This window comes from Dipodomys merriami, unplaced genomic scaffold (genome assembly GCF_024711535.1).
Source record: "Dipodomys merriami isolate MVZ:Mamm:240054 unplaced genomic scaffold, mDipMer1.0.p SCAF_45, whole genome shotgun sequence".
NCBI lineage: Eukaryota > Metazoa > Chordata > Mammalia > Rodentia > Heteromyidae > Dipodomys > Dipodomys merriami.
The window spans coordinates 6700148-6727006 of record NW_027206013.1 but is presented as its reverse complement, the minus strand read 5'-3'; the positions used below and the strand labels follow the sequence as shown (position 1 = coordinate 6727006).

Below are 26859 nucleotides of genomic sequence, written 5' to 3'. Positions count from 1 at the left end.
AGCCCAGCGCCACTTCAGTTTTCTAGTGGTTAATTGGAGATAAGAGTCTCACAGACTTTCCTGTCCAGGCTGGCTTTGAACCATAATCCTCAGATCTCAGTCTTCTGAGTAACTAGGATTACAGGTCTGAACTACCAGAAACCTGCTATTTTCTTTTCTTTTGTACCGAAGTTTGAATGCAAGGCCTTGTGCTTGCTCAGCAGGAACTCTACTTCTTATTCTTCTTTTTTTTTTTTTTTTTGGTCACTCATGGGGCTTGAAGTCTGGGCCTGGGCACTGTCCCTCAGCTTTTCAGTGCTCTACCACTTGAACCACAGCACCACTTCCATCTTTTTCTATTTATGTGGTGCTGAGGAATCAAACCTAGGGCCTCATGTATGCAAGGCAAGCGCTCTATGACTGAGCCACCTTCCCAGCCCCATGAACTCTACTTCTTGCACCACATCTCTAACCCTTTTGCCTTAGTTATTTTTTTGATCGAGTCCAGTATTTTTGCCTGAGGTGGACCTCAGACCTATGATTTCTGTATTAGCTGGGGCCACGGGTACATACCGCCATGCTTACTTTGTTCATTGAGATGGGGGTCTCACATTTGGCCCCAACTGGCATTGAATCATCATCGAATCTCCACTTCCTGAATATCTGGAATTATAGGCATGAGCCATGCCACCTGGTCTTGCTTTTCCCATCTTAAGGCCAACTGTGCATATTTCATAACCTATTCATGGAATTAAACACTTGAGTCACAATTGCAGAGATTATACAGCCATGAGCATATCAGAGGAGGATCTTAGGGGCCATCAGAACCCCATCTACCACCGGCAGCAGAGCCCAAAGTGACAAATTTCAGACAATCATATAAATTTTATATATTATGTTAAAATATATTCACGTTTATTTTTGCTATTAAAAGTTCCCTACCTAATTTTAAAAACAATCAAACAGTGGATGCCCTTAGAAGATACACCACATTCTTCCTGTGGCTTCAAGTATCCTTGATCAGCAACACAGAGCCCACCAAAGTCAGGACTGGGCAGATTCTAAGGCCTCTGGTCCCAGCCAGGCCTAGGAAGGGAGCCAGCTGGACAGGCAGCCGGACCCATGGCTCCCAGTACCCAAAGCCTGAGGGCAAGGGGCAGCAGCGTCTCAGTGTGACCTTACAGCCTTGGCCAAGCTGTATCGTGAAGGTGAGGCCCAGGGGCCTCAGGTGAGACTGATTTTTCCTCACACCTCCCCCCTTTCCCACTCAATAAATAAGCATAAAACCTGGCCAGGATGCCCTGAGAGTGGCCAGCTCTCTGGGGACAGCTGATGACCCCACATTCTCCATCCCCATGGTCCTGGTCACTGCCTGGATGGAGGGCAGGCACAGAGACAGGATGACAAGAAAGGCCCAGGAGTGACCTCCCTTCCTTGCCTGGTACGTCCAGCCGGGTGTTCTCCAGTGAATCCCTCCTTCCCCTCTAGGGCACAATGGAATGGCATCCTTCCTCCATCCACAGGGCCGGCTGTCTTGTCCATCCCACCATCGCTTCCCAGGAGCCCAGGCTGAGGGCCAGGGCGCAGCTGGGCGGGATCCATCCACACATGCCAGCTAGTCCTCAGAGTAGCGGTTCCCTGCAGAGGAGGAGGGAGGGGGTCAAGTGGGAGCGGGGATGGGGGGTGGCGAGGGACAGGATGACACACACACACACACACACCCCAGTGTACCACACCCCGTGCTCACCCAGCACATTGAACTTGCACAATGGGCAGGTCTGCTGCAGCATGAGCCAGGGGTCCACGCAGTCTCGGTGGAATTCATGCTTACAGGGCAGTACCCGGAGCCACTATGGGGCAGAGAGGAGGGGCTCAGATCATAGAGTGATCTAGAACCAGCCCATCCCACCCCCATCCTCCTTTCTATTGTCCTGATGGAGGCTGGGAGGAGAAAGGCCTCGTTAGAATATTTCAAGTCCCCTGGCCTAGGGGTGGCACAGGTCAGCCCAGGGCTGACTGGCCTCACCTAGACACTCACCTGCTTATTGCAAAAATAGTCCAGGCACACAGCGCAGGTCTCAGTGCCAGGCTCCGAGAGGCCCTGCGCTGCCCTGCTCAGACGGCAGCGCCGCGTCTTGAGGGACGCCAGTCTCTGCACCACGCGGCGCTTGAACAGGTCCACCTATGGGGAGAGGGTAGCCACTAGCTCGCAGGCCCAAGGGCTGAGGGCACTGGATTCCCTCAGGTCTGGCTCTCACCTACCTGGCTTCCCGGCTCTTGCTGGTTCTGCCTTGATGCCTGCCGCTGAGCCTGGACCACGAGGCCTGTGCACAGGAGCATGGCCACCAGCAGGATGGCATTCCACAGCTGCTGCAAGGGCTTCTGGGAAGAAAGGTAGGTGTCACCTCTCTCAGAGCATCTGCTGCTGTCTCCTATCCAGGCCAACTCACTTCCTTCTGCTCTGCTTTCTCGGGCCTCCACCCAGTCTGAGTTCACACAAGAAACCTGAGGGGTCAGCCTTGCACTCTGCTCCTCTTGGAGCCTCATCCCAAGTCCGCTCCTCTGTGCATTTCCCACATAGCCAGGGAGATCTCACAACCCCATCGCTGCCTTTGTGTGTGTGTGTGTGTGTGTGTGCACATGTGTGTGTGCATGTACATGCATGTGTATGCACACGCGCATGCTTGAACCCACAGCCTTGAACATGCTAGGCAAGCACGCTACTACTTCAGCCATGTCCCTAGTCTTATTGGGGGGGGGAGTTGAGGGGGGAGTGGCACCTGGGACGTATGTCCTCACAGCTGGTTTACTGCTTCTCTTTCTCATTGATTGTTCTTCCATCTGTGTCCTACACATTATTCCCTGACTTGGGAAGTCTCTTCTTTCTCCCTCTGCTTAGCTAATGTCTTTGGACCCCCTCGGACCCCTCCTACTCTGGGATCCCCCTAGCCATAACTCCTATTGTGCCTTTTTCCACCCAGGCCTCATGCGTACTCTTCACCATGTTAGTTAAGTTCCCATTGCTTCGAGTGGTCACCAGGCTCCCCACTGGCGGGAAAGAACCACACCTGAGGATCACACCTGAGGTCGCATCAGTGCCTCTGTCACTGTGGAATGAATGAGCGTATGAACATTATTTTTTTTTTTTGTCGGCCGTGGGGCTTGAACTCTGGGCCTGGGCACTGTCCCTCAGCTCTTCAGCTTAAGGCGAGCGCTCTACCACTTGAGCTACAGCGCCACTTCCGGTTTTCTGGTGGTTTATTGGAGATAGGAGTCTCACAGTCTCTCCTGCCCGGGCTGGCTTTGAACCTCGATCCTCAGATCTCAGCCTCCTGAGTAGCTAGGATTACAGGCGTGAGCCACCAGCGCCTGGCCTGTGTATGAACATTATTGAGGGGCTACTACAAAATCAGCGAGGGCTGGCAGCATGGTTCGGTGGGAAGAACACCCTGAATTCAAGCCTCAGCAACTACCACAAGGAAAAAAAAAAAACCTGTGGGCCATGAGGGAGGGGTAGGATGACCTTGCTGGGAGAAACTGTGACCTTGACCTAGCCTGACAGCTCACTGGGCAGTCAGCTTGGGAGTAGATGGCACACAGAGCCCCCATGCAGGGGAACTAGTTCCCACGTTCCCTTCCAAGCTTTGTGGGCGGCTATCTTATTATTATTATTATTTTTTTTTTTGGATCTGGTCATGGGGCCTGAACTCTGGGCCTGGGCGCTGTCCCTCAGCTCTTCAGCTCAAGGCTAGCGCTCTACCACTTGAGCCACAGCGCCACTTCCGACTTTTTCCTTTTTGCTTATGTGGTGCTGAGGAATTGAACCCAGGGCCTCAGGCATGCAAGGCAAGCGCTCTACCACTGAGCCACCTTCCCAGCCCCGTGGGCGGCTCTCTAGTCTCATGTTCTTCCCTGCCCAAGGCTGCAGCTTGCCCCCACACACAACAGGGAAGAGGCAGGAATGATGTAATGGTCATTCAGAGCACGAGGGCTGCCGCTCTGGATTCCCAGAAGCACTGAACAGCTGGCTCAGGAGGGTGACAGGACCATGGGCTCAGGGCTGAGGGCCCAATGACCATCAGGTCAGCCATTTGAGATGCCTGCCCAGCCATCTTCTGGACACCCCAGCCATCACAGCTATTCAACACTTGCAGGGTTCACACACACCCCTCCCCTAGTACCTCATCTAGCATAGGGTCATGGCTGTTGTGATTTTTCCTCAGTACTCGCCAGATCCACCTGGAGATTGCACAGTTCCACCTCCAGACTTCCCAAGCTCCTCCGCCAGACTGTCCATCCCTCCCCAGCTCTAACCTTCCAGCCCCTCACTAATGCCTTCCTTGCCTAGAGATCTGTGTGGACCACCCATGGCGTGGGGGGCAGGGTTTATACCACGTTCCCAAATGAAGAACATGAGACCCAAGAAGTTGGACACTTGGCCTAGGGTTGCTCCGCTAAGGGTACATAGTCAGGGTTTGAACTTGTTGATTTGAAGCTACACCACAGCCTGGGTCAGCTGATATCTACTGGAGCCCACACATCAGAAGACCTGGGCATGCTTGTCCCTGCACACATCTGAGCTCAAGAAATGCTGTGGATTTGGGGCTGGGAAGGTGGCTCAGTGGTAGAGTGCTTGCCTTGCATGCATGAGGCCCTGGGTTCAATTCCTCAGCACCACATAAACAGGAAAAGGCAGAAGTGGCACTGTGGCTTAAGTGGTAGAGCTCTAGCCTTGAGCTGAAGAGCTGAGGGACAGCGTTCAGGCCCAGAGTTCAAGTCCCATGACCGACCAAAAAAAAAAAAAGAAATGCTGTGGATGGAGTTCACGTCAAACCAATAGGAAATCCAAGCACAGATGAGCGACAGTCCTGGGCACTGAAGAAAAAAAAAAAATCACACTTCCTAACACACCTGGGGTGTACTGTCCTCACAGCCCTGTGAAAGGCCTGGCCAAGCAATGTGACCCAGAGGGGGAGCCCTGAGCAAGAGAGCCAAGGGTATGCACCAAGGCAGGAGGCACTGAGTACTCTGCAAGGCTGGGATATGTGGAGTGGAGACAGAAAGGTTGGGTAGATGGCTAGAGCCGAGCATGGGCACGCCCAGAAGCAGGAGACCAGGGTATGTACAGGGACCAGGAATGATGCAGGGGACCAGAACACGGAAGAGGACTAGAAACGGGGGATAGCAGGGTGTAGCTCAGTGGTGGGCTGTGTATGCCATCCTAGCACCACAATAAAAAAGAGCCGGGGGAGGGGGTGTGGCCGGGCCAAGGGACCTGGAGTGGGGCCTCTAATTTCAGCACTAGAGAGGCAATGGCCAAAGAATCACACGGACAGCCTGAGCTGCATGGCAAGTTTGAAGACGACTGAGCTACACAATAAGACCCTGTCTCTAAAAACAAAACCAGCAGGCATAGTAGCTTTTTTTTTGTTTTGTCAGTCATGGGTCCTGAACTCTGGGCTGGGCACTGTCCCTTAGCTCTTCAGCTCAAGGGTAGCACTCTACCACTTGAGCCACAGCACCACTTCCAGCTTTTCCTGCTTATGTGGTGCTGAGGAATCAAACCCAGGGCCTTGTGCATGCAAGGCAAGCACTTTACCACTGAGCCACCTTCCCAGCCCCAGCATAGTAGCTTAAGCCTGTAATCCTAGCTACTTGTGAGGTGAAGACTGGGGATCAACGTTCAAGGCCAGACCAGGTAAAAGAAAATCCTGAGACTCCATTTCAACCAATGTCCAGGTGCAATTGCATGCACCTGCCATCCCCAATGAGGTAAGGAAGATGATTATAGCCCAGGCCAGCTCCAGTATAAAGAGAGATCCCACTTCAAAAATAACCAATGCACTGGGTGTTGGTGGCTCACACCTATAATCCTTGCTACTCAGAAGGCTGAGATCTCAGATTGTGGCTTGAAGCCACCTGAGGCATGCAAATCCAAGAAACTCATCTCCAGTTAACCATCAATATGCAGGAAGTGGAGGTGTGGCTCAAGTGGTAGAGCACCAGACTGAAGTGAAAAGGCTAGGCAAGAGTAGGAAGTTGGCACGTGCGCGCACGCACACACAACACACACACACACAGGATAAGTCAGTGCTGAGGAGGGCTGTGAGGGCCTTAAGGAGTCTGAATATTATTCTGCAGGCAAAAGGGAGCCAAGGAACAACTGAACGGAACAAGACAACAGCAGACAGTGACTTGCACGTAACCTTGAACCAGTGCCATACTAAGGGCCTATGTTTAGCACTAAAGGGCTATCCTCATTACAAGCTTAGCAAGACAAGCCACCTGTGTGGCCCCCACCCGAGCCTCCTTTCCTGGGACCCCACATGCTTCCCCTGGCACCCACCTGTTCCTGGGCACGACTGCCTCCCAGGCAAACCAAGTCCTGCCAGCCTCCGTAGCCATCTTTGGAGAGGCCACACGTGGTCCACAGAGTCAGCTTCCACTCGATATTTGCTGACAGGGACTCTCCACTAGTGATCTCGGCAGTGGCCTGGGTCCTCCTGAGAGAGAGAGAAAGAGGGGCCACTGAGAAGAGGAGGCCCAGATTCACCCACCCAGCCCTGCGATGGGTAACCCCAAAATGCCATCTCAGAAGGCCTTCCTCTTGGGATCCTAGGCCTTTTCCTGGCTGTTGGTTTTTGCAATGCTCTCCTAACCTTGTCAGTGAAGTGGTATTCAGCTCTGCCCTCCATGTCTGGCACCTTAGTCTCAACCCCTCCCCCTCCCCCAACTCTTTTCAGCCTGGCAGAGGATAGTCTTAAGGTGAATATCCCTGCTCCTGAGCCCCCTGAGTTTATGGGAGAGCCAGAACCCCTCAGTCCCTCCCAGGTTCCCAGGTCCCTCCCGCCTGTAGGAGCCCTCACACCAAACTCACTTCAACAGTGCCTCCAACAGCCTGGTGACATTGGAAGAATAATGGAGCACAATCACGGGCCTGAGCAGAAGCTGGGATATGTCCAGCTGCAGGGGACAGGGGGGTCAGCAGGCCTCGGTCTTCGCTTCCCTGGCCTGCTCCCCCTCACAGCCTGTTTTCTGGTTTACCTCTCGCACCACGTTGTGGTTGAGGATGAGGAGAAGCAGGGCAGAGGCTCCCAGGAGCAGAGCACGACGCATCTGCGGAAGGACAGAAGGCAGAAGGCTGGCATAGACCCTGCCCTCACCTGTCACTCCCCGCTCCCCCGGGACCCCCAGATGTCCAGAACTCCTGGCTCTAGGACGGGCATTTCAAGTATCCACAAACTCCCTTTAGTTAAGGGCAGAAATTCCTCCTTGCTGCTGCCCTGTAGCATCCAAACTCGCCAGTGTGCCTTCTGCTCCCAGCAAGACGGTCCCCCCCCCCAGTACCCTCATACTCTAAAAGCAATCTCTGGCCTCCCCAGCGTTGGCGGCATTTGGCTTTGGGTTTCCCTGAGAGCTCCATGGGGATCACCGGGTGGCCGGGCTCTTAGCAGATGCCCTGAGGGCCTTCCTACCAGCTCCCCTCTCCCACAGACTTCCCCTCGCACCTGCTGGACCAGGGCCTTGGGATAGGCTTGCGGGCCACTGCCCTGGCTCTCCTGGTGGAACGGAGCGGCCTGCTCCTGGCCCACATAAGCCACTGCGATCCAGTCTTCCCCCGGCACCTCGGGCTCGGCGTCCACAACGTCCATCTGTTAAGGGCGGGGCCGTGAGCGGAGGGAGGCGGGAGGAGGCGCCGGGAGGGGGAGAGTCGGGGTTTGTTACCGTGAATGCAAGATCGGGGTCTGGGATCGACTTCGCACGAGGGCTCGAGGTCCCCGGATTGGGGGAGCCCGGGCAGGGCCGGGCGTGCGGGGCAGGGTCGGGGCTGAAGCGGGTCCGGGGTGCGGGGGTCCGGGGCGGGTTTGGGCTAGGCGGCGCTCACCAGCAGCAGGCGGCCGCCCAGCGGGGCCGCCGGGTCAGCCTCGGACCCGATCCTGATGCCCTCCAGGACCAGGTCCTGTCGCGGCAGCCTCACGTCCACCCGCACCGCGCGGGCTCCGCCCCGCCCCGGCCGGGCCGCCGGCTCGCTGCCGTCCGCCGCGGCCCCGGGCCCCGCCAGGCCCAGCCACAGCGGCAGCAGCGGCAGCAGCAGCAACAGCGGTGATGGGGACGGGGGAGGAGGCGGCGGAGGCGACCTCAGCCCGTGGCGAACGGCGGGGCCCATCGCCGGAGCCCGCGGAGAGGTGAGACCTGGGACCCGGGATCCCGGGCGTCGGGACTGCAGAGCGAGCGAGGCCGCGGCCGGACGGGGCGGGGGATCGGGAGGGGGCGGGGCCGCTGGCCGGACGGGGCGGGGCGTCGGTTGTGGGCGTGGTTTCTGGAGGGGCGGGGCGACGGGCGGGGCGGGGCCTCAGCCTGGGCCGCGCCCGCCCCCTGGTGGCCGCTGAAACCCAGGCTCTGAACCCCGGGAGGTGGAAGAGGACCGAGCACCGGGCGGCGTGCAAAGACTTTAGATCAGAGAGAGGAGGCGCTCGCTAGCCAACGAGATCGTCAGATGGCAGAGTGGGGCACAGGATAGACATCATTAGATCCCGAGAAAGGCAGGACGTCTGGGAGCTTGGGCCTCTGAAACCCGGGTTCTGTGCTAGCCCCTCAACCCACCGTGTGGCAAGGTTCTGGCAGGTCACAGCCCCGCTGTTTCTCAACTCTCCAGAGACTGACAAGGGATGCAGACTGGAGAGCGTAAGACCTGGGACTGGAGTGGGCAGGGTGGGACTGGACAAAGCAGCCTGGTCCTTAGTGGCACAAGAGGTTGGATCACTTTCCTGATCTGTGGAATGGACTTGATAAGAAATGAGGAATCTAGCCGGGTGCCAGTGGCTCAGGCCTGTAATCCTAGCTACTCAGGAGAGTAAGATCTGAAGATGGTGGTTCGAAGCCAGCCCGGGCAGGAAAGTCCATGAGACTCTAAACTCCAATAAACTACTCAGAAAAAAAAAAAACTGGAAGTGGCACTGTGGCTCAAGTGGCAGAGCACTGGCCTTGAACACAAAGAGGTTCAGGGACAGTCCCCAGACCCTGAGTTCAAGCCCTAGGACCAGCAAGAAAAGAACAGTACCCAGGAAGCCAGTGTTAACTCCCAGCAAATTGCCTGCAGAAACATGCACAGTCCACCACAGTCCTAAGTAAGTCTGTTCTCTAAAGATTGGGGTACTGGGAGCTGGCTCTGCCTAAAATCGGAAACTTTCGAATGCTGATAAAAGGGCAAAGGCCAGATGAAGTGATTTTTTTAAAAACTTCAAACATACAGGGAAAAAAATAGAAAATTTTAATGTCTACCCAAAGTCTCCAAAGTACAAGAGACATGTTCCTAAAGCCAAGTGCTGGTGTCTCACACCTCTAATCCTAGCTACTCGGGAGGCCGAAACCTGAGGATTGAGGTTCAAGTCAACCTAGGCAGAAATATCCCAGAGAAAGATCACCAAAAAAGCCAGAAGTAGAGGCATTGCTTAAGTGGTAGAGCCCAAGCCTTGAGTGAAAAAACTAAAGGACAGCATGCAGGTTTTGGTTTTTTTTTTTTTTTGTCAGTATAGTGGGGCTTGAACTCTGGGCCTGGGCGCTGTCCCTCAGCTCTCCAGCTCAAGGCGAGCGCTCTACCACTTGAGCTACAGCGCCACTTCCGGTTTTCTGGTGGTTTATTGGAGATAGGAGTCTCACGGTCTCTCCTGCCCGGGCTGGCTTTGAACCGTGATCCTTAGATCTCAGCCTCCTGAGTAGCTAGGATTACAGGCGTGAGCCACCAGCGCCCGGCGTAAGCAGCATGCAGGTTTTGAGTTCAAGCCTCAGTACTGGCAATAAAAAAAAAAGTAGGGCTGGGAAGGTAGCTCAGTGGTAGAGCGCTTGCCTCACCACATGCATGAGGCCCTGGGTTCCATCCCTCAGCACAACATAAGCAGAAAAAGCCGGAAGCGGTGCTATGGCTCAAGTGGTAGAGCACTCACCTTGAGCTGAAGAGCTGGGGGACAGTGCTCAGGCCCAGAGTTCAGGCCCCATGACCAACAAAATAAATAAATAAACTTAAGCCATTGTGACCATCTGAACTATAAAAAAAATAAATAAATAAGGGCCAGGCACTGGTGACTCATGCCTGTAATCCTAACTACTCAGGAGGCTGAAATCTGAGGATTTCAGTCTGAAGCCAATCCAGGCAGAAAAGTCCATGAGACTTTTTTTTTTTTTTTTTTTGGTCAGTCAATGGGGCTTTGAACTCTAGTCCTGGGCGCTGTCCCTGAGCTCTTCAGCCCAAGGCAAGCATTTTACCACTTGAGCCACAGCATGGCTTACAGTTTTCTAGTGGTTAATTGGAGATAAGAGTCTCATGGATATTCCTGCCTAGGCTGGCTTTGAACTGTGATCCTCAGATCTCAGCCTTCTGAGTAACTAGGATTATAGGCATGAGCCATAGGCTCCTGGTGAGACTTTTTATCTTTTTTTTTTTTTTTTTTTGGCCAGTTGTGGGGCCTGAACTCTGGGCCTCAGTGCTGTCCCTCAGCTCTTCAGCTCAAAGCTAGTGCTCTATCACTTGAGCCACAGCACCACTTCTGGCTTTTTCTGCTTAGGTGGTACTGAGGAATCGAACCCAGGGCCTCATGCATGCAAGGCAAGCACTCTTCCACTGAGCCACCTTCCCAGCCCCAAGACTTTTTATCTTTAACCACCAAAAAGCCAGAAGTGGATCTGTGGCTCAAGAGTGCCATCCTTAAGCAAAAAACTCAGGGACAGTGTCCAGGCCCTGAGTTCAAACCCCAGTACCAGCACTAAAAAATAAAAAATTCAGGACTTGGGATCAAGTGGTACAGTGCCTGCCTAACAAGTTTAAAACCTTGAGTGAAAAGAAAAGAAAAAAGGCATGCTTGGAGTCCAGGGATGGTGGCACTGACAAGAAGAGCAGCCAGGCAATTCCACATTCTGATCATTATTCCAAGGAACACCAAGAGCCACCAGGTGGCAGGCTGGTCCCTGGGGAAAGGGAGGCGGCCCAGGACCTAGTGCTAGTCTTGATAGGGCCTTCAAGAAGGAAGTGCCCAGCTTACAAGTTCACACCACTGTCCAGGCCTAATGCCAATCAGAGAGGGCTTAGGTAGTGGGAAGAGGGCAGTAATTTAGAATCAGGAGATCCACACGCCCCAATATGTAAAACAAGCAGGGAAAAATCAGCTGAGCACAGGTGGCTTCCACCTGTAATCCTAGCTACTCAGGAGGCTGTGACCTGGAAGATCTCAACTTGAAGCCAACCCAGACTGAAAAGTCTGCAAGGATCCATCTCCAGTTAACCAACAAAAAGGCATGGACTGGAGGCATGGCTCAAGTAGGAGAGAACCAGCAGTGAGCAAGGAAGTCAAGTGAGAGTACAAGGCCCTGAGTTCGAGCCCAGGTACAAGCATGAGAGAGACAGAGACAGAGTCAGAGAGAGTAACACACAGAGAGAGAGAGAGAGAGAGAGAGACAGAGAGAGAGAGAGAGAGAGAGAGAGAGAGAGAGAGAGAGAGAGAGAGAGAGAGAGAGAGAGAGAGATCTTCGATTGTCCCTTGGGTTCCAAGTTCCATTACCATCTCTCTTTACTTCCCTGGATGCCCAGAAAGGGTTAGTGACTCAGCCAGGCTCACATAGGACAGATGTAGAAAGGAGTTCAGAAGGGAGAGAGGATACCTACTCCTTTCCTTCTGAGTTCCAGACACAGGGCTAAGGACAGAGGGTTTACTTCAGTCTCAGGACCAGGGACAAGAGCTCCCTCGCTCAGTGAAAGCAACGGGTAGGTGGACACTTGAACAGCAAGAATAGCTTTCTGGGGGAAGAAACAGGAAGTTCAGTACAAAAAAAAAAAAAAAACAAACAGCTGATGCACTTTTCTGAGTTCCGGCCCTTTTCATACGTTAGCTCATTTAATCTTTGGCTTTTTGAAGTACTAAGATTATCCTTGTCCTTGTCAACATGGGAAACTGAGACCCCAAGGTCAGGCAACTTGTAAGGTGACAAAAGCAAGACCTGAACCCAAGTCTATAGAATTGGTGGGATCACACCTCTCCCCCCAGCTGAACACATACCCTATTTTGCTTCTCAAAGCCTCCTGGTATGGAGTGAACAGGAATGGACCCCCATCTTTAGAAAGCAGAAAGCAGAAATGGCAGCCCGTACTCCTGCAGCCAGCCCCCAGGCCAGCTTGTGCCATGGTTGGAGCGGGACAGCTAACTGGGCCAACCTTATTCTAAAGGGATTTGACTTTGAGTCAACTGGAGACTGGTGAGAAAGAGCTTATGGATTAAACAGTGATCACCAGGAAGGCAGGGGCCTTAATCAGAGGGGTTCAGGTGTGGGAAGTTGGGGGGGGGAGGATTTGTTGGGGAGGAGGGTGGAGTTGTGGAAGTAGGGAGAGAATGGGGTTCTGGGGGTGAGGGAGGGAGGAACAGGAAGAACGGAGTTTCTCACCTTCTCTTGTACCTTCACACACACCCCCTGGTAACAACAACAACAATAATAGTAATCCCTCACCCTTGTGTATCTGCTATTTCCCCATCCATTCTGCCACTTGGAATTCTTCCAAAGGCCTTGGGGGCGGGGGTGGAGGGAGGATTAGTTTTTTTCTCCCAAGGCTCCAAGAATGCAGAGAAAGTAGGTGCCCCCCTCCCCAAATCAGCAGCTCTCATCCCATGCCTGGGGGAAAGAGAACAGCTTCTGTCCACTTAGTTGGGAGAGGCCTTTGTGCAAGAGCTTTCCAGAGAGTTCCATCAGCCCCGGCCCTGTGGAAGTAGAGTGTTCTACAAATATTTGTTGAAGCGTTTAAGTCTGTTCTGATTCTCGAGGACGTGTGCCAACCCCTGTCAGATGCCACTCACAGTGGCATCGGCAGATCTGAGGTCAGGGCACCAGCGGGAGGGACTCACGGTGGCCCAGAGAGGACATGCAAGCACCCCAGGGGGGTCCCCAGACATGCTGGTGTCTGAAGAGTCACACAGCACAATTAACTCAAGGACACAATGTAAAGGCACAGCAATCTTAGTTCAGTGCCTGGAGGTGCCTTCTAGAAGAATCTAAACCCCAGCGAGCTCACTTATAAAATTAAGGCACTCCTCCCCCCCCCCCCCATATTCCTCTCACACCTCTATACCCCAGATTTCATTTGTTTCCTTCCTCCCCCACCTCCTCCCCCCCCCCATCTCCACTTCCCCTTTTCCCTCTTCCTTCCCCTTCTCCCCAGCCCCACCATCCTGTCCCCTAAGGGTATTTGCTATAACAAGGAAGCTCCTCACCCCCAGGCCAAGACACCTGGTCCTTCCTGATGGGCCAGGCTCTTTCCTGAGATACACTACTCCGATACAAAGGTGTCTCTGTTCAGATCTGGAGAGAGGGGTTTCTGGTTGGCAGAGATCACATTGCCATGATAAGATTGAGAAGTTTCTGGAAACAGCCTTGAGATCAGGGCCTTGAGGACAGAGAATAACCTGACTGGAGGATTTTAGAAAAGGCAGAGATATGTTTGTGGGCAGGAGGTGGGGAGGGAGGGGACAGCAGGGTACACTTGGTCCTGAAATGAAGGTATAGAAAAGGGGGAGGGGGGAATGCAGCCATGGGGGCTGAAAAGGATGCTGGGAAGGGATGAGCTTTGAAGCCAGTGGATGAGATTGGATGGACTTCTGAGGGAGCTAGAGAGCCAGAGACTGTTCTTTCTTTTTTTCTTTCTCTCTTTCACTTTCTCTCATTCTCTTTCTCTCCTTCCTTCCTTCCTTCCTTCCTTCCTTCCTTCCTTCCTTCCTTCCTTCCTTCCTTCTGTCAGTTGTAGGGCTTCAACTTGGGGCCTGGGCGCTGTCCCTGAGCTCTTTTGCTCAAGGCTAGAGCTGTACCACTTTGAGCCACAGCATCAATTCTGGTTTTCTGGTGGTTTATTGGGGATGAGAGTCCTATAGACTTCCCTGCCTAGGCTGGCTTTGAACCATGACCCTCAGATCTCAGCCTTCTGAATAGCTAGGATTACAGGCATGAGCCAGCAGCACCTGGCTCAGTGATTGTTCTTGATTGGGAGAAGTGACCTACCCTTTAGGTGAGAATTATACAGTAGGGGTTCAAAAATAGAGAAAGGTGGGACTGGGAAGGTGGCTCAGTGGTAGAGCACTTGCCTTGCATGCATGAGGCCCTGGGTTCAATTCCTCAGCACCATATAAGCAGGAAAAAAAAGCCAGAAGTGGTGGTGTGGCTCAAGTGGTAGAGCGCTAGCCTTGAGCTGAAGAGCTGAGGGACAGTGCTCAGGCCCCATGACTGGACCAAAAAAAGAAAAAAAGAAAAGAAAAGAAAAGAAAATAGAGAAAGGCGAAGGAGAATGCTGTCATCACAGCCAGCTTGGAGGAGTGTATCCATTGATGTATGTAGGATTTCTATTATCAGCTTAAAGTAGCAGGTGTTTTGCTGTGGGCAGGCCTGGTAAAACCTCAGTGGAGGAAGTAGGTAATCAGAGAACCTGGTAGGGAGAGACAAAAGGGAGAGTTCTTTTTACTAAAGGGATTTTTATTTTGTTTTGTTTTTCATCTTCATTCACTCCTGATTAGGAAGGGAAGAGTTCAGTCAGGCTGGGGACTGTTTTCTGCAGGGTGAACATGCATCTGAGTCACCCCTTGCTGGTAGCTCCAAGGCCTATCTATACCCAAGATGCCCACTTAAGAGCAGTTGAACTGGAAGTCAGGAGAAGTTCAAATCTCCATCACAGGTTCTGGCTCAGAGCTATTTCTCTCCTTCAGATTGCTCTGTAAATCACCTGTCTTGCACAGAAAGAATCTTCCAGAATTTGTGTGACAGAGTACCTGGTAAAGTTATAAGGGTCTCTGCCCACATACATGGCTCCTCTGCTTTTCTTTGAATAGGTTTGATCCAGTAAAGGACAAAGGAAATGCTCTAGGTGTTTATTTGTTTGTGTATTTATTTATTGCTGTACTGGGGTTTGAACTTGGCTACACTCTAACTTAGGCAAGCACTCGATTACTTGAGTCACACTCCCGAGACTTTTCACTTGTAATTTAGTCTTTGTTGTTGTTTTGTGCAGTTGGTTTTGATGGAACCAGGATTTGAATTCAGACTTCACCCTTCCTGAGATAAGTGTTCTACCATTTGAGTCATGTCTCCAGCCATTTTTTTTGGGTCTGGTCGTGAGCCTGAACTCTGGGCCTGGGCGCTGTCCCTCAGCTCTTCAGCTCAAGGCTAGCGTTCTACCACTTGAGCCACAATGCCACTTCTGGCTTTTTTTTTTCTGCTTCTGTGGTGCTGAGGAATCGAACCCAGGGCCTCATGCATGCAAGGCAAGCACTGTACCACTGAGCCACCTTCCCAGCCCCTCCAGCCATTTTTGTGAGCTAGAGTCTACCACTTTTTCACTCAAGTGGCTTGGTCCATGATCCTCCTATTTACGCTTCCCACTGTAGCTGAAATAACAGGTATGTACTACCATATCCTACTTGTTTTTGATGAGATGGGGTTTCAAGAATGTTTTCTTTTGGTCTGGGTCTAGCCTCAAGTTGCCATCCTTTTTATTCAGCCTTCTGAATAGATAGGCTGATAGGTATGAGCCACTATGCTCAGCTTAGGTTTTTGTTTGTTTGTCTTGAGCTTTTTCCCAGGTTGGGATTGGCCAAAGATCATCCTACCTCCATCTCCCAAGAACTGGGGATTACAGGCCTGTGTCCCCATGCCTAGTCCCTGGAAGCATCTTGTAGCTTTTTTTTTTTTTTTTTCCAGGGCTGAGGACCAACCCAGGGCCTTTTGCATGCTGGGCAGGCGCCCTTCCGCTGGGCTAAACCCCCAGCCCCCTCTGGAAGCATCTTTGATTTTTTGTTTTTGGATCCGGTCATGGGGCCTGAACTCTGGGCCTGGGCGCTGTCCCTCAGCTCATCAGCTCAAGGCTAGTGTCTACCACTTGAGCCACAGCACCACTTCCATCTTTTTTCTTTTTGCTTATGTGGTGCTGAGGAATTGAACCCAGGGCTCAGGCATGCAAGGCAAGCGCTCTACCACTGAGCCACCTTCCCAGCCCCCTCTGGAAGCATCTTAAATAAAGATCTCAGTCATGCTTCTAGTAAGAAAGGCATCCCTACCCTACCTATCCCAAGCCAGGGCCAATGTGCGTTAATGTGGGTAGGGCTGCTGGGACTGCCTGGGAACTATCTATACCCTGCAGTAGCTCTGGAAGGCAGGAACTACAGCAGGGAAGAGCAAAGCCCTTCCAAGTGACACTTTTTTTAAAAAGACATGCAAAAATAAATAAGTAAATAAATAAATATTCATTACACTATAAGAGTCTCACAGGCTCTTTCCTGACCTATCTGGCTTTGAATTGAGATCCTCAGATCTCAGACTCCTGAGTAACTAGGATTACAGGGGTGAGCCACCAGTGTATGCCAGCCCTGAGACTTGAACTCAGGGCTTTATGCTCTCACCCTTTTTTTTTCTCTCAAGGCTGGAGCTCTATCACTTGAGCTACACTTCCACTTCTGGCTTTTTGCTGGTTAATTGGAGATAGTTAAGAGTCTCATGGACTTTTCTTCCCTGGGCCGGCTTCGAACTTCTATCCTCAGAACTCCTAAGTAGCTAGAATTTCTTAGCAGTTCTTTTGTTTGTTTGTTTTTTGACCTATCATGGCACTTGAACTCTGGGCCTGGGCGCTGTCCCTCAGCTCTGCAGCTCAAGGCAAGTGCTCTACCACTTGAGCCACAGTACCACTTCTGGATTTCTAGTGATTTATTGGAGATAGGAGTCTCACGGCCTTTCCTGCCAGGGCTGGCTTTGAGCCGTGATTCTCCGATCTCAGCCTCCTGAGTAGCTAGAATTACAGGCGTGAGCCACCGATGCCTGGCTAGGAGTTCTCTTTATGTTTTTTTGAGGGGGAATATGATCTTGCTCTGTAGTGCAAGTTAGCGTCAAATTTGCAATTCTCCTGCTTCAGCCTCATGAGTGCTGGGCTTACAGATGTGTCACCACACTCAGCCTGTATGGGAGCTTTCTTGCTCTCATATATTACAGGCATGAACAACTGACTCCCTTTTCAAACAGGGTTTAAAGGGCCTGCTGCTACCTTCATCTGCTGCTGGGTAAAAAGAGAGATGAGAGGATGCTACTTTCTTTTCCTTCCTTCCTTCCTTCCTTCCTTCCTTCCTTCCTTCCTTCCTTCCTTCCTTCTTTCTTTCTTTCTTTCTTTCCTTCTTTCTTTCTTGTGTGTGTGTGTGTACTGGGTTTGAAGTCAAGGCTTGTGACTTGTTTGGTGGGCATGCTACCACTTCAGGCACACCTCCAACTGTGCTTTTTTGGTTGGTTCTTTCGGAAATGGAATCTTGAAGACTTTTCTGCCTGGGCTGGCGACAAACACAGAGGTTCCCCCAGATCTCAGCCTCCCGAGTAGCTAGAATTTCAAAGGTGAGCCACTGTGGGCTGTCTGCTTTCTAACTTCCGGGAGGCTTGAGTTTTGAGGACACTGGAGCAGGTTCTAGAAGGTGGGCCTAAGTCTTCATTGGTGCCAGGCTCTGACAAGCCACACTGTCTTTGTGCCTCAGTTTCCCCATGTGATAACTGAGGTCTGCTGCTCTCCTAGGGTACCCTCAGCATCTGCTTTCCTCTCTCCTTCCCCATCTTTTCCTTCTTTTTGTTGGGGAGCATGATCTTGCTCTGTAGTTGGCCTTGAACTTGCAATTCTCTTGGTTCCCCCTCCTGAGCGCTAGGCTTATAGGTATGTGTCACCAAGCCCAGCCTGTATGGGAGCATTTCTTGCATTCATGTAGTTGGCCTGCATCTATGGGCCATCCCTATGTTCAGGATGCTGGGCTATGGGTGTAAGGCTTGTCGGGTGAAACTCTGCACCCAGGGACCCCACAAGTCTGACAGGGAAGATGCAAGGTAACTTCAGGGGCCAGTTCTCTCCAGCTCTCTGACTATAGCCACAGTCCCCACCAGTCACCAAAATAGCTTATGTCACTGAGCTGACACAAAATAACTAAGCTCCTCTTCCAAACCCTTCCTGTACAATTGTTATGTTGAGACAGGGTCTTGGTATATAGCCTAACCTAATCTCCAACTTGAGATTCTCTTACCTCAGCCTCCTGAGTGGCTGGGATTACAGGCATGCTCTACCATACCCGACCTACCCCACTTTTTATGGTCCAGGTCAAATACCATTCCCTCCATGAAACCTCCCAGGATTCTTCTCTTTGACTGCAAAATTCTACCTTTTCTAAGCTCCTGGACATGCTGTCTTTCCTCATGACTCTCTCTCTCTCTCTCTCTCTCTCTCTCTCTCTCTCTCTCTCTCTCTCTCTCTCTCTCTCTCTCATTTTTCATTCAGTGCCCATTTCTTATCTTTGGGAGAGCAAGATGGTGTCTAATTCATTTGCAGATCTCTGAGCAGTGTCTACGGCTGGGCACACAGTCATGGACAAAGTGATCTCTTGGAGGTAGGCGAAGGCTGCAGAGCTCTGAAAGGAAGAAGTGAATTCACTGTATAGGGCAGAGGCCATGCCTGGGGTGTGTCTGGATGGTCAGATGGGCACGGGCTTCATGAAAAGCTGCTGAGCTGCAGTTCTGAGAGACCGGCCCATCCTGCATGACAGACATGGCCATCATCCAGAAACCCACAGCTCCCAGCCCTAAGCCAGCACTGGGAAACAGATGGACTGATAGCAGGCCTGCTTTCATTGGGCCTTTGCGTTGACTGGCTTCCTCTACCCTGAGGCTGAGACCTGACTAGGCAAGCAGCAAAGGGCAAACAGCACAGGACAGGCTAGGGTAGGCATTCATCAAGTGGTATTATGTAAATTAGCTCCTCCCCTTTTTGTGCAGTTACTAGGGTTTGAACTCAGGACCTTGTGCTCTTACTTAGCTTTTTCTGCTCCAGGCTAGCATTCTACCACTTGAGCCACACAATTCCACTTCTGGTTTTTGTTTGTTTGTTTGTTTGTGTTTTTGTTTGGTTTTGGTTTTGGTCCTGAGTCTTAAACTCTGGGCTGTCTTGAACTGGGTGCAGTACTGAGCTTTTGTGCTTTGAGCCACAGCTCTACTTCTGCTTTACTGCCAGTTAATTGCTGGCTTTTTTTGGTTGTTGTTGGTGGTTAAGGGGCTTGAACTCTGGGCTTGGTCACTGTCCCTGCACTCTTCAGCTCCAGGCGAATGCTCTACCGCTTGAGCCACAGCACCACATCCGTTTTTTTTTTTTTTTTTTTGTCGGTCGTGGGGCTTGAACTCTGGGCCTGGGCGCTGTCCCTCAGCTCTTCAGCTCAAGGCGAGCGCTCTACCACTTGAGCTACAGTGCCACTTCCAGTTTTCTGGTGGTTTATTGGAGATAGGAGTCTCACGGTCTCTCCTGCCCGGGCTGGCTTTGAACCGCGATCCTCAGATCTCAGCCTCCTGAGTAGCTAGGATTACAGGCGTGAGCCACCAGCGCCCGGCTACCACATCCGGTTTTCTAGTGGTATATTGGAGATGAGTATCACAGACTTTCCTGCCTGGGCTGGCTTTGAACTGTGATCTTCAGATCTCAGCCTCTTGAGTAGGTAGGATTAGAGGCCTGACCACAGAAACTCCCTTTAACCTCCTGTTGACTTGAAGTCCCACACTCATGCTCAGGGAAGAAGCTAGAATTCAGAAAAGGGAATTGGCTGGCTAATGGGATGTCAAGAAAGTTCTGTACTGACATTCAAATCCAAGCCTTCTAATTTCCAGGGGAGGGTGGTATGGCTGCAGGGGGACTGAGCTGTGAGCACTATTGGAGTGGCTCCTAGAGACCAGGGGCAAGGCAAGGCTCTGCTGGGGAGGACAGCCCCTGGTGGGTGCTTCCTGACCCTCAGCCTGGCACCGTGTTCTTCACCCTACCTGTCCATCAGGTGTGGAAGGGGGGAGGGGTGGGGAAGCTGCCAGACTGCAAGATGGCTGCAAGCTGGGCATGGTAAAAGATGGCAGACTAGGAGGATGGCAGGCTCTGGAGAGGAAAGGCAAAGCTCTAGTTCCTAGAGGCGGCACAAGCCTAGACTTGGAGGGCCATCATGTTCACTGGGACCCAAGGAGCCCTCTCCATTGTCCTGGGGGAGGAAAAGAGGGGACAGGTGGGCAAATCTTGCACTATGAGGTCTGATCTTAGGGCAGGGGAGGGGGGAGGAGAGAGAGAGAGAGAGAGAGAGAGAGAGAGAGAGAGAGACCTGGTCATGAGATGGTCATGAGATGGAGCCTGTCCATCACCTTGGAGTTCAGAAAGCCAGCAGGGCACAGGAAGCTCGGGTAGTATAGGTGAAGGGTAGATTTGAACTGCAGACTTGTGTTCTTCTCTTGCTCACTAGCAGCAGTCAGGGTGGGCACCCCTAGTTCACTTCCCTCAGCAGTCTTCTGTTTTAGAACCAAAGAGACACTCCCTTCCCCGCCCCCAATCTCCTGGCCCTATACTTCTCCTCCTTTCTAGCCCAACCCCGCAGGCCCCTTTAAGAGGCGGGGCTTGGCCGCCAGCCCCGCCCCCTCCCCACCTCGAGGGCCCCTTTGAGAGGCGGGCTTGGCCGCCAGCCCCGCCCCCTCCCCACCTCGAGGGCCCCTTTGAGAGGCGGGGCTTGGCCGCCAGCCCCGCCCCCTCCCCACCTCGAGGGCCCCTTTGAGAGGCGGGGCTTGGCCGCCAGCCCCGCCCCCTCCCCACCTCGAGGGCCCCTTTGAGAGGCGGGGCTTGGCCGCCAGCCCCGCCCCCTCCCCACCTCGAGGGCCCCTTTGAGAGGCGGGCTTGGACGCCAGCCCCGCCCCCGCCCCGCCCCGCGGGACCCTTTAAGAGGCGGGGCTTGGCCGCGCGCCTCGCCGCTCCGCAGAAGCCCGGGACTTGGCGGTGCTGCACCAGGACGCGTCTGGGCTGCATCAGCCGCCGCCGCCGCCGCCGCGCGCCCCGAGCCTGAGCCACGATGAGCGGCCGAGTGGGCGACCTGAGTCCCAAACAGCAGGAGGCCCTGGCCAAGGTGAGCCGTCGCCGGGCCCCAGGGCGCGGCCCCGCCTCGGGGCACGGAGCTGGGGACGGGGTCCCCGGAGGGCGCGCGGCCGTCGCCCCGCTCGGGGCCGATGCCCAGCGTCCGCCCTCTCCCGGCACCCCGGGAAGTTTGTCCACCCCGGTCCGCGGCCCCCGGGAAGCTCTCGCGCGCAGCCCGGGGCACAAAGGCAACATTGATGCCCGGGGCTGGCGGGGACTGGCGGCAGGGCCGCAGGGCTTCCCCCCGCTTCCCGGAGGTTGTTCCCCCTCGAAAGGGCAGTGGCCGGGGCAGAGGGCGGTGGACAGCTCCTTAGCACACTGGGATAGCCCCTGGCTGGGCACCGTGGTCGCGCCTGTGTGACCTTGGGCTAAGCCCTGTCCTTCTCTGTTCCCTTCTTCGTGCAAGGAAATGAGGTCGCATCCGGCTAGTGTGGAAGGCAAACGACTCTTCTGTGTGCGCACTTAAGATCTTTCCTGGGACTCCCAGGGATGGGGTGAGGTTGGGCAAATCCCAAGCCTCACCTCCACCCCTGTCTTGAAACTCGGAGCCCAGCCTGGCTTGTACTTTCAGGAGGAAAGGGGTAGGGGGGATGGACTCGGCTTTACCTGGGCCGAGGAGGGGGATGACAGTTTAAGTGCTGGGGTCTCTTCCTCCATCCTCTCCTCACAGGTGATCTGGGGGCGGGGGAGTTCTCTGAGCCAGCATCACTGGGGTCCAGACAGCTCCACGGCCAGGGCCAGCTTTCCATTGGCTGGAAAGTGGGGGCTGATGTTTCTTCTATAGGATCAATGGGGAGAATTTGGTTCCATGGAATCTCCCCCCCACCCTTCCCCAACCACCCCCAAGCCTGGGCAGGGAGGCTTCAGAGATAACTCGCAAGGGAAGTCGGGCCGAGATGGGATTAGGTAGCGATTAAAGTGGACACAGGAGCTGGGTAGGGTCAGTCCTGGCTGACTTCATGCCTATGGCTTGGAGGAGCAGTGAGGAACAGCGATCTGGAAGCTCTGGGAGCTGCGGGGGGAGGGGAGAGTCAGAGAACCCTGCTGACCTAGGCAAGGGGCAGAGTTGGCTTCTCTGGGGCTGTCCTGTAGGTCAGTGACCAGAGACAGGTGAGTGGTGGGGACCCGAGGCTTAGGGAGGGCACACTGCAGCCTGTTGGCCTATGATGAGAGACTAGAGGTGGGTGTGGCCTGTCCCTGGGGGTCACTGTCCACCTTTCTTGTTTAGAGAAGCCACTTCTTTTTTCCTTTCATGGCTTCCTGCTGACCCCTGGACTTTTTTTTTTCTTGCCCGTCAGGGCTTGGGCACTGTCCCTGAGCCTCTTTGTGCTCAAGGCAAGTAGTGCTCTACCACTTGAGCCACAGGGCTACTTCTGGCTTTTTCTGTGTATGTGGTACTGAGGAATCGAACCCAGGGCATTATGCATGTTAGGCAGGCACTCTACCACTGAGCCACCTTCCCAGCCCCAGACTTCTTCTTCTTCTTTTTTTTAAACCTTCATCTCCTGTTGCTTTCAGGCCCAGCTCAAATGTCATTTTAGGGATGGGAGGGTGAGGGGGTAGGAGATGGGAAGGGAAGGGGAAACAAAGGAGGAGGCAACAATGCTTGATTAGAAATGTACTCATTACCTTGCCCATGTAATTGTAACCCCTCTGTACAGTATTTTCACAATTAAAAAAATGCCATTTTACACAAAGTCATACAGGAACCACCATTCCCTTCTACTATTTTTTTCCCCTTCTACTACCAAGGAGGGAGAGGCAGAAGGACTTGGTAGAAAACTGTGGTGGGGGGCTGGGAAGGTGGCTCAGTGGTAGAGCGCTTGCCTTGCATGCATGAGGCCTTGGGTTCGATTCCTCAGCACCACATAAACAAAAAGAAAAAGGCCGGAAGTGGCGCTGTGGCTCAAGTGGTAGAGCGCTAGCCTTGAGTTGAAGAGCTGAGGGACAGTGCCCAGGCCCAGAGTTCAGGCCCAGGACTGGTCACCCCCCCCCCAAAAAAAAAACTGTGATGGGGAGAGTATGTGCTCTAGTGTGAAAAACAGACCCAGATATTCATCTCTGTAATGCTGTTTGACTTTGGATATGTTACTGAGCCTCCCTGGGTTAATATTTTTTCATCTGAAGACTGGGGACGCTCCAAGGGAATCCGAGTGAGCAGTGTTGGAGACACAGTGCCAAAATCACGTGCGCTGGGCCCACACTGACATTTGCTGTGGCACAAACCAGAATGCCCATTTCTGCAGTTAGCCAGGCACATACCCATCTGCCCACTCCAGTGCCAATAGGCAAGCCCACAGCAAGGTAGGAAAGTGTCCCCATCTCTTCTTTCCCCTCCCGTGCTACCCAGCACCCCTCTGGTAAGACCTAGCACCCCACACATCACACCTGACATGTGTTCCGCTAGTGTGTGCAGCACCCATTCATGTAAAAGAAGTGTCCATAAAGGCCCCTATGGAAGGGCCCCAGAGAGAGGCTAGGCCGGGTGTGGGGACAGCCACTTACTCGGCTGCCTCTCCTTGCAGTTTCGGGAGAATGTTCAGGACGTCTTGCCCATCCTGCCCAACCCAGATGACTACTTTCTCCTGCGCTGGCTCCGAGGTGAGGAAAAAGGGAGGGAGCTGGGGCTGGGGTGGGGAGGGCGCAGGGAGAGGGGCTGGATTGGGCAAAGGCTCATTCTGGACAACAGAGAACAGACTGACAACTCCTGGAAACCCACCCCTGACCATCTGAGAATTTGGGGTGGGAGATTCAGCCTTGCAAGGGTGGGAACCTTGTGTCTGCTAAGGATCATTTGGATATTTTGTTGGCACACTACCACTTGAGCCTCAGCTCTACTTCCTGGTTGTTGTTGTTATTGTTTGTTGTTTGTTTGCTTTGCTTATTAATGGGAGATAAAAATCTCACAGACTTTTCTGCCCAAGCTGTCTTTGATCTTCAGATCTCAGACCATTGAACATCAGATCTCAGTCTCCTGAGTAGCTAGGATTACAGGCGTGAGCCTCCAGCTCCCAGCTCATTGGATATTTATAATGTCATTTATGGGGCTGGGAAGGTGGCTCAGTGGTAGTAATGCTTGCCTTGCATGCATGAGGCCCTGGGTTCGATTCCTCAGCACCACATAAGCAGAAAAAGCCGGAAGTGGCGTTGTGGCTCAAGTGGTAGAGCACTAGCCTTGAGCTGAAGAGCTGAGGGACAGTGCCCAGGCCCAGAGTTCAGGTTCCATGACCGACCAAAAAAAAAAAAAGGTTATTTATGGGTCCTACAAAATTATCAATACAAGCTGATAGGTCATGGGCAGCCAAAACATAGGAGAAGCCTAAGTGCATTTTCCTGGTGTGTACCAAATGATTTTGTGGGCCTGGGCTATAATTACCCCCACCCCCCACCCCATGCTTGAGTCTAGAAGGTACTTGGTAATTAGAAACCTGCAAACCCTATTGGATAGCTAGGGCACTGAGGTTCAGAGAGGTGAAGACTGTGGGCAAGCTGCAGGCACAGAGGAGACTAAAGGCCCTGGTTGCTCCCTGTCAGCCTTGGCCTCTTTCCATCTCCTACATAAATCAGCTCTGTTGGTCAACTGAGGGAAACTGAGGCCAAGCTAGGCCCCGCTTTGTGCAAAGCCAGAGACAGAGCTAAGGTTCGAACTAGGATCTGGCTGGGCACTGGTGGTTCACGCCTGTCATCTTAGCTACTCAGCTAAGATCTGAGGATCAATGTTCAAAGCCAGCCCAGGCAGATGAAGCTGTAAGCCTCTTATCTCCAATTAACCATCAAAAAACACTGGAAGTGAACACCAGCCTTGAGCAGAAAAAGCCAAGCAAAAGTGTAAGGCCCGGAGTTTAAATCCCAGGGTCAGCACAACAGACTCTGTTCCCTGAGAGAGGCTGGCTGTTTTATTTTAATAACAGTGGAATCTTGTGCATGGAAATGTGAGGGACTCAGGAGCTCCAGACTCTGAGTTCTAGTTCCAAGTGTGCCCTGACTTGGCAGTTGTACCTAAGGCTAACGTCAAATATCTAGTCTAGGCAAGACATGACATGATTGAGCTATGTGTTCCTTTTCTAGTATTAGGGTTAGACTCTTCTTTTCGCTGTCATTTAGGTCATACGCCACCCTCCCTTTCTTCTTCTGACACCTTTCTCTCTCTTTTTTAAAATTTATACAAACTATATTACTAGAAGTAACAAAGGAGGGCCCAGGCACTGGTGGCTCACGCCTGTAATCCTAGCTATCCAGGAGGCTGAGATCTGAGGATCAAGATACAAAGCCAGCCCAGGCAGGAAAGTCTGTGAGACTCCTATCTCCAGTGAACCACCTGAAAACCAGAAGTGAAGTTGTGGCTCAAAGTGGTAGAGTGCTAGCTTTGAGCAAAAGAGCTCAGAGACAGTGCCCAGGCCCTGAGTTCAAGCCCCATAATTGACAAAAAAAAGAAGAAGAAGCCAGGTGCCAGTGACTCATGCTTGTCATCCTAGCTACTCAGGAGGCTAAGAGTTGAGGATCACAGTTCAAAGCCAGCCTGGGCAGGAAAATCCATGAGACTCTTATAACAATGAATCACAAGAAAACCTTAAGTGACACTGTGGCTCAAGTGGTAGGTAGAGTGCTTGTTTTGAGCTGAAGAGCTGAGGGACAGCGCCCAGGCCCAGAGTTCAAGCCCAATGACTGATTTCCCCCCCACCCCCCCAAAAAAAAGAAAGAAAGAAAAAGGAAAAGCAATAACAAAGGAAATACCATTGAGAGTTAAATCAGCAATGTTCTAAGTTGGGATCTAGAATCAAATCCCAAGATCTTAAAGTATAAACCATGCAATTATTCCTCTGTGGACACCTAGGGCTCACATCTCAGGAGGACAACCATGTAGTTTCCTTTGCTTTCCAGAAATACAATAAAGCTGACCTGTTAAAGATGCACCTGAGCACCCAGGAGAGACACGTGGGGCTCAGGGAACCTGTCATTTTCCCATTCTCCTACCACCACCCCACCTCACCAAAAAAAAAAAAAAAAAAGCTGTGATCTCACCCAGAGAGGATGGAAGGGTAGCCTGGGGGAGGCTGGAGGAAATTTTGGCCCAGCATTTGCAGAAGTATGGGAGCTAGAAGCGGGTGGGTGGGTAGGTGGGAAGACCTTCTTAAAGGGCCAGCTACAAGATGATGCAGCTATGGAGCTCCTGCTAGGAAGAAGAAAAATATGGTTTCATAGCTCTCTTTTATCTAGGAGAGTCCTGCCAGCTGGTCTCCCAGACACCTAATGCCCTTTCCCCACCCACCCCGCCCCTTGGCATAAGGGGACCCCCTTGTTCACCAAGTACCTAGATCTGGCACCAGCTATAATCTCATGGGAAACATTGAGAAGTAAGAGGAATGTGGTCATCCTCATTTGCCAGATGAGAAAACTGAAGCTCAGAGAGGAGAGGGACCTTCTCCAAAGCAGAATCAGGGCAGAGCCTAGGGTTTGAGATTCCTGCCCAGCACTCTTTCCAGTCATTCCTGAGAATTCATATAAACTCTTTTCTTTCTTTTCTTTTCTTTTCTTTCCTTTTCCTTCCTTCCTTCCTTCCTTCCTTTCTTTCTTTTTTTTGGGATCCGGTCGTGGGGCCTGAACTCTGGGCCTGGGCACTGTCCCTCAGCTCTTCAGCGCAAGGCTAGCGCTCTACCACTTGAGCCACAGCGCCACTTCCGGCTTTTTTCTTTTTGCTTATGTGGTGCTGAGGAATCGAACCCAGGGCCTCAGGCATGCAAGGCAAGTGCTCTACAACTGAGCCACCTTCCCAGCCCTCTTCCTTCCTTCCTTCCTTCCTTCCTTCCTTCCTTCCTTCCTTCCTTCCTTCCTTCCTTTCTTTCTTTCTTTCTTTCTTTCTTTCTTTCTTTCTTTCTTTCTTTCTCTCTCTCTCTTTCCTTTCTTTCTTTCTTTTGCCAGTCCTG

At 52.5% G+C, this 26859-nt stretch overlaps 2 protein-coding genes across 3 annotated transcripts in view; one reads left to right on the top strand and one right to left on the bottom strand.

The window, feature by feature from the left end:
• Positions 1–841: 841 nt before the first annotated feature.
• On the bottom strand, positions 842–8231 carry Rnf215 (ring finger protein 215). 2 transcript variants are annotated; one of them, XM_069994544.1, is made up of 9 exons: positions 7865–8231; positions 7488–7631; positions 7024–7095; positions 6857–6942; positions 6326–6482; positions 2242–2358; positions 2018–2161; positions 1727–1829; positions 842–1617 (listed from the first exon to the last, which is right to left on the bottom strand). In XM_069994544.1, exons 1-9 carry the CDS (start codon positions 8144–8146, stop codon positions 1595–1597), a joined length of 1128 nt encoding a protein of 375 aa, XP_069850645.1. In that variant the 5' UTR covers positions 8147–8231; the 3' UTR covers positions 842–1594. The 2 variants fall into 2 exon arrangements, with proteins under 2 accessions (XP_069850645.1, XP_069850644.1); XM_069994543.1 differs by having other exon boundaries at positions 843–1617; positions 2242–2361.
• A 12555-nt stretch (positions 8232–20786) lies between these two features.
• Positions 20787–26859, top strand: part of Sec14l2 (SEC14 like lipid binding 2) — a 30286-nt gene continuing 24213 nt past the window's right edge. Inside the window, exons 1-2 of the mRNA XM_069994542.1 lie at positions 20787–20927; positions 23461–23536. Coding sequence (XP_069850643.1) covers positions 20874–20927; positions 23461–23536 — 130 coding nt within the window. The 5' untranslated portion in view covers positions 20787–20873. The remainder of the gene's footprint in view (positions 20928–23460; positions 23537–26859) is intronic.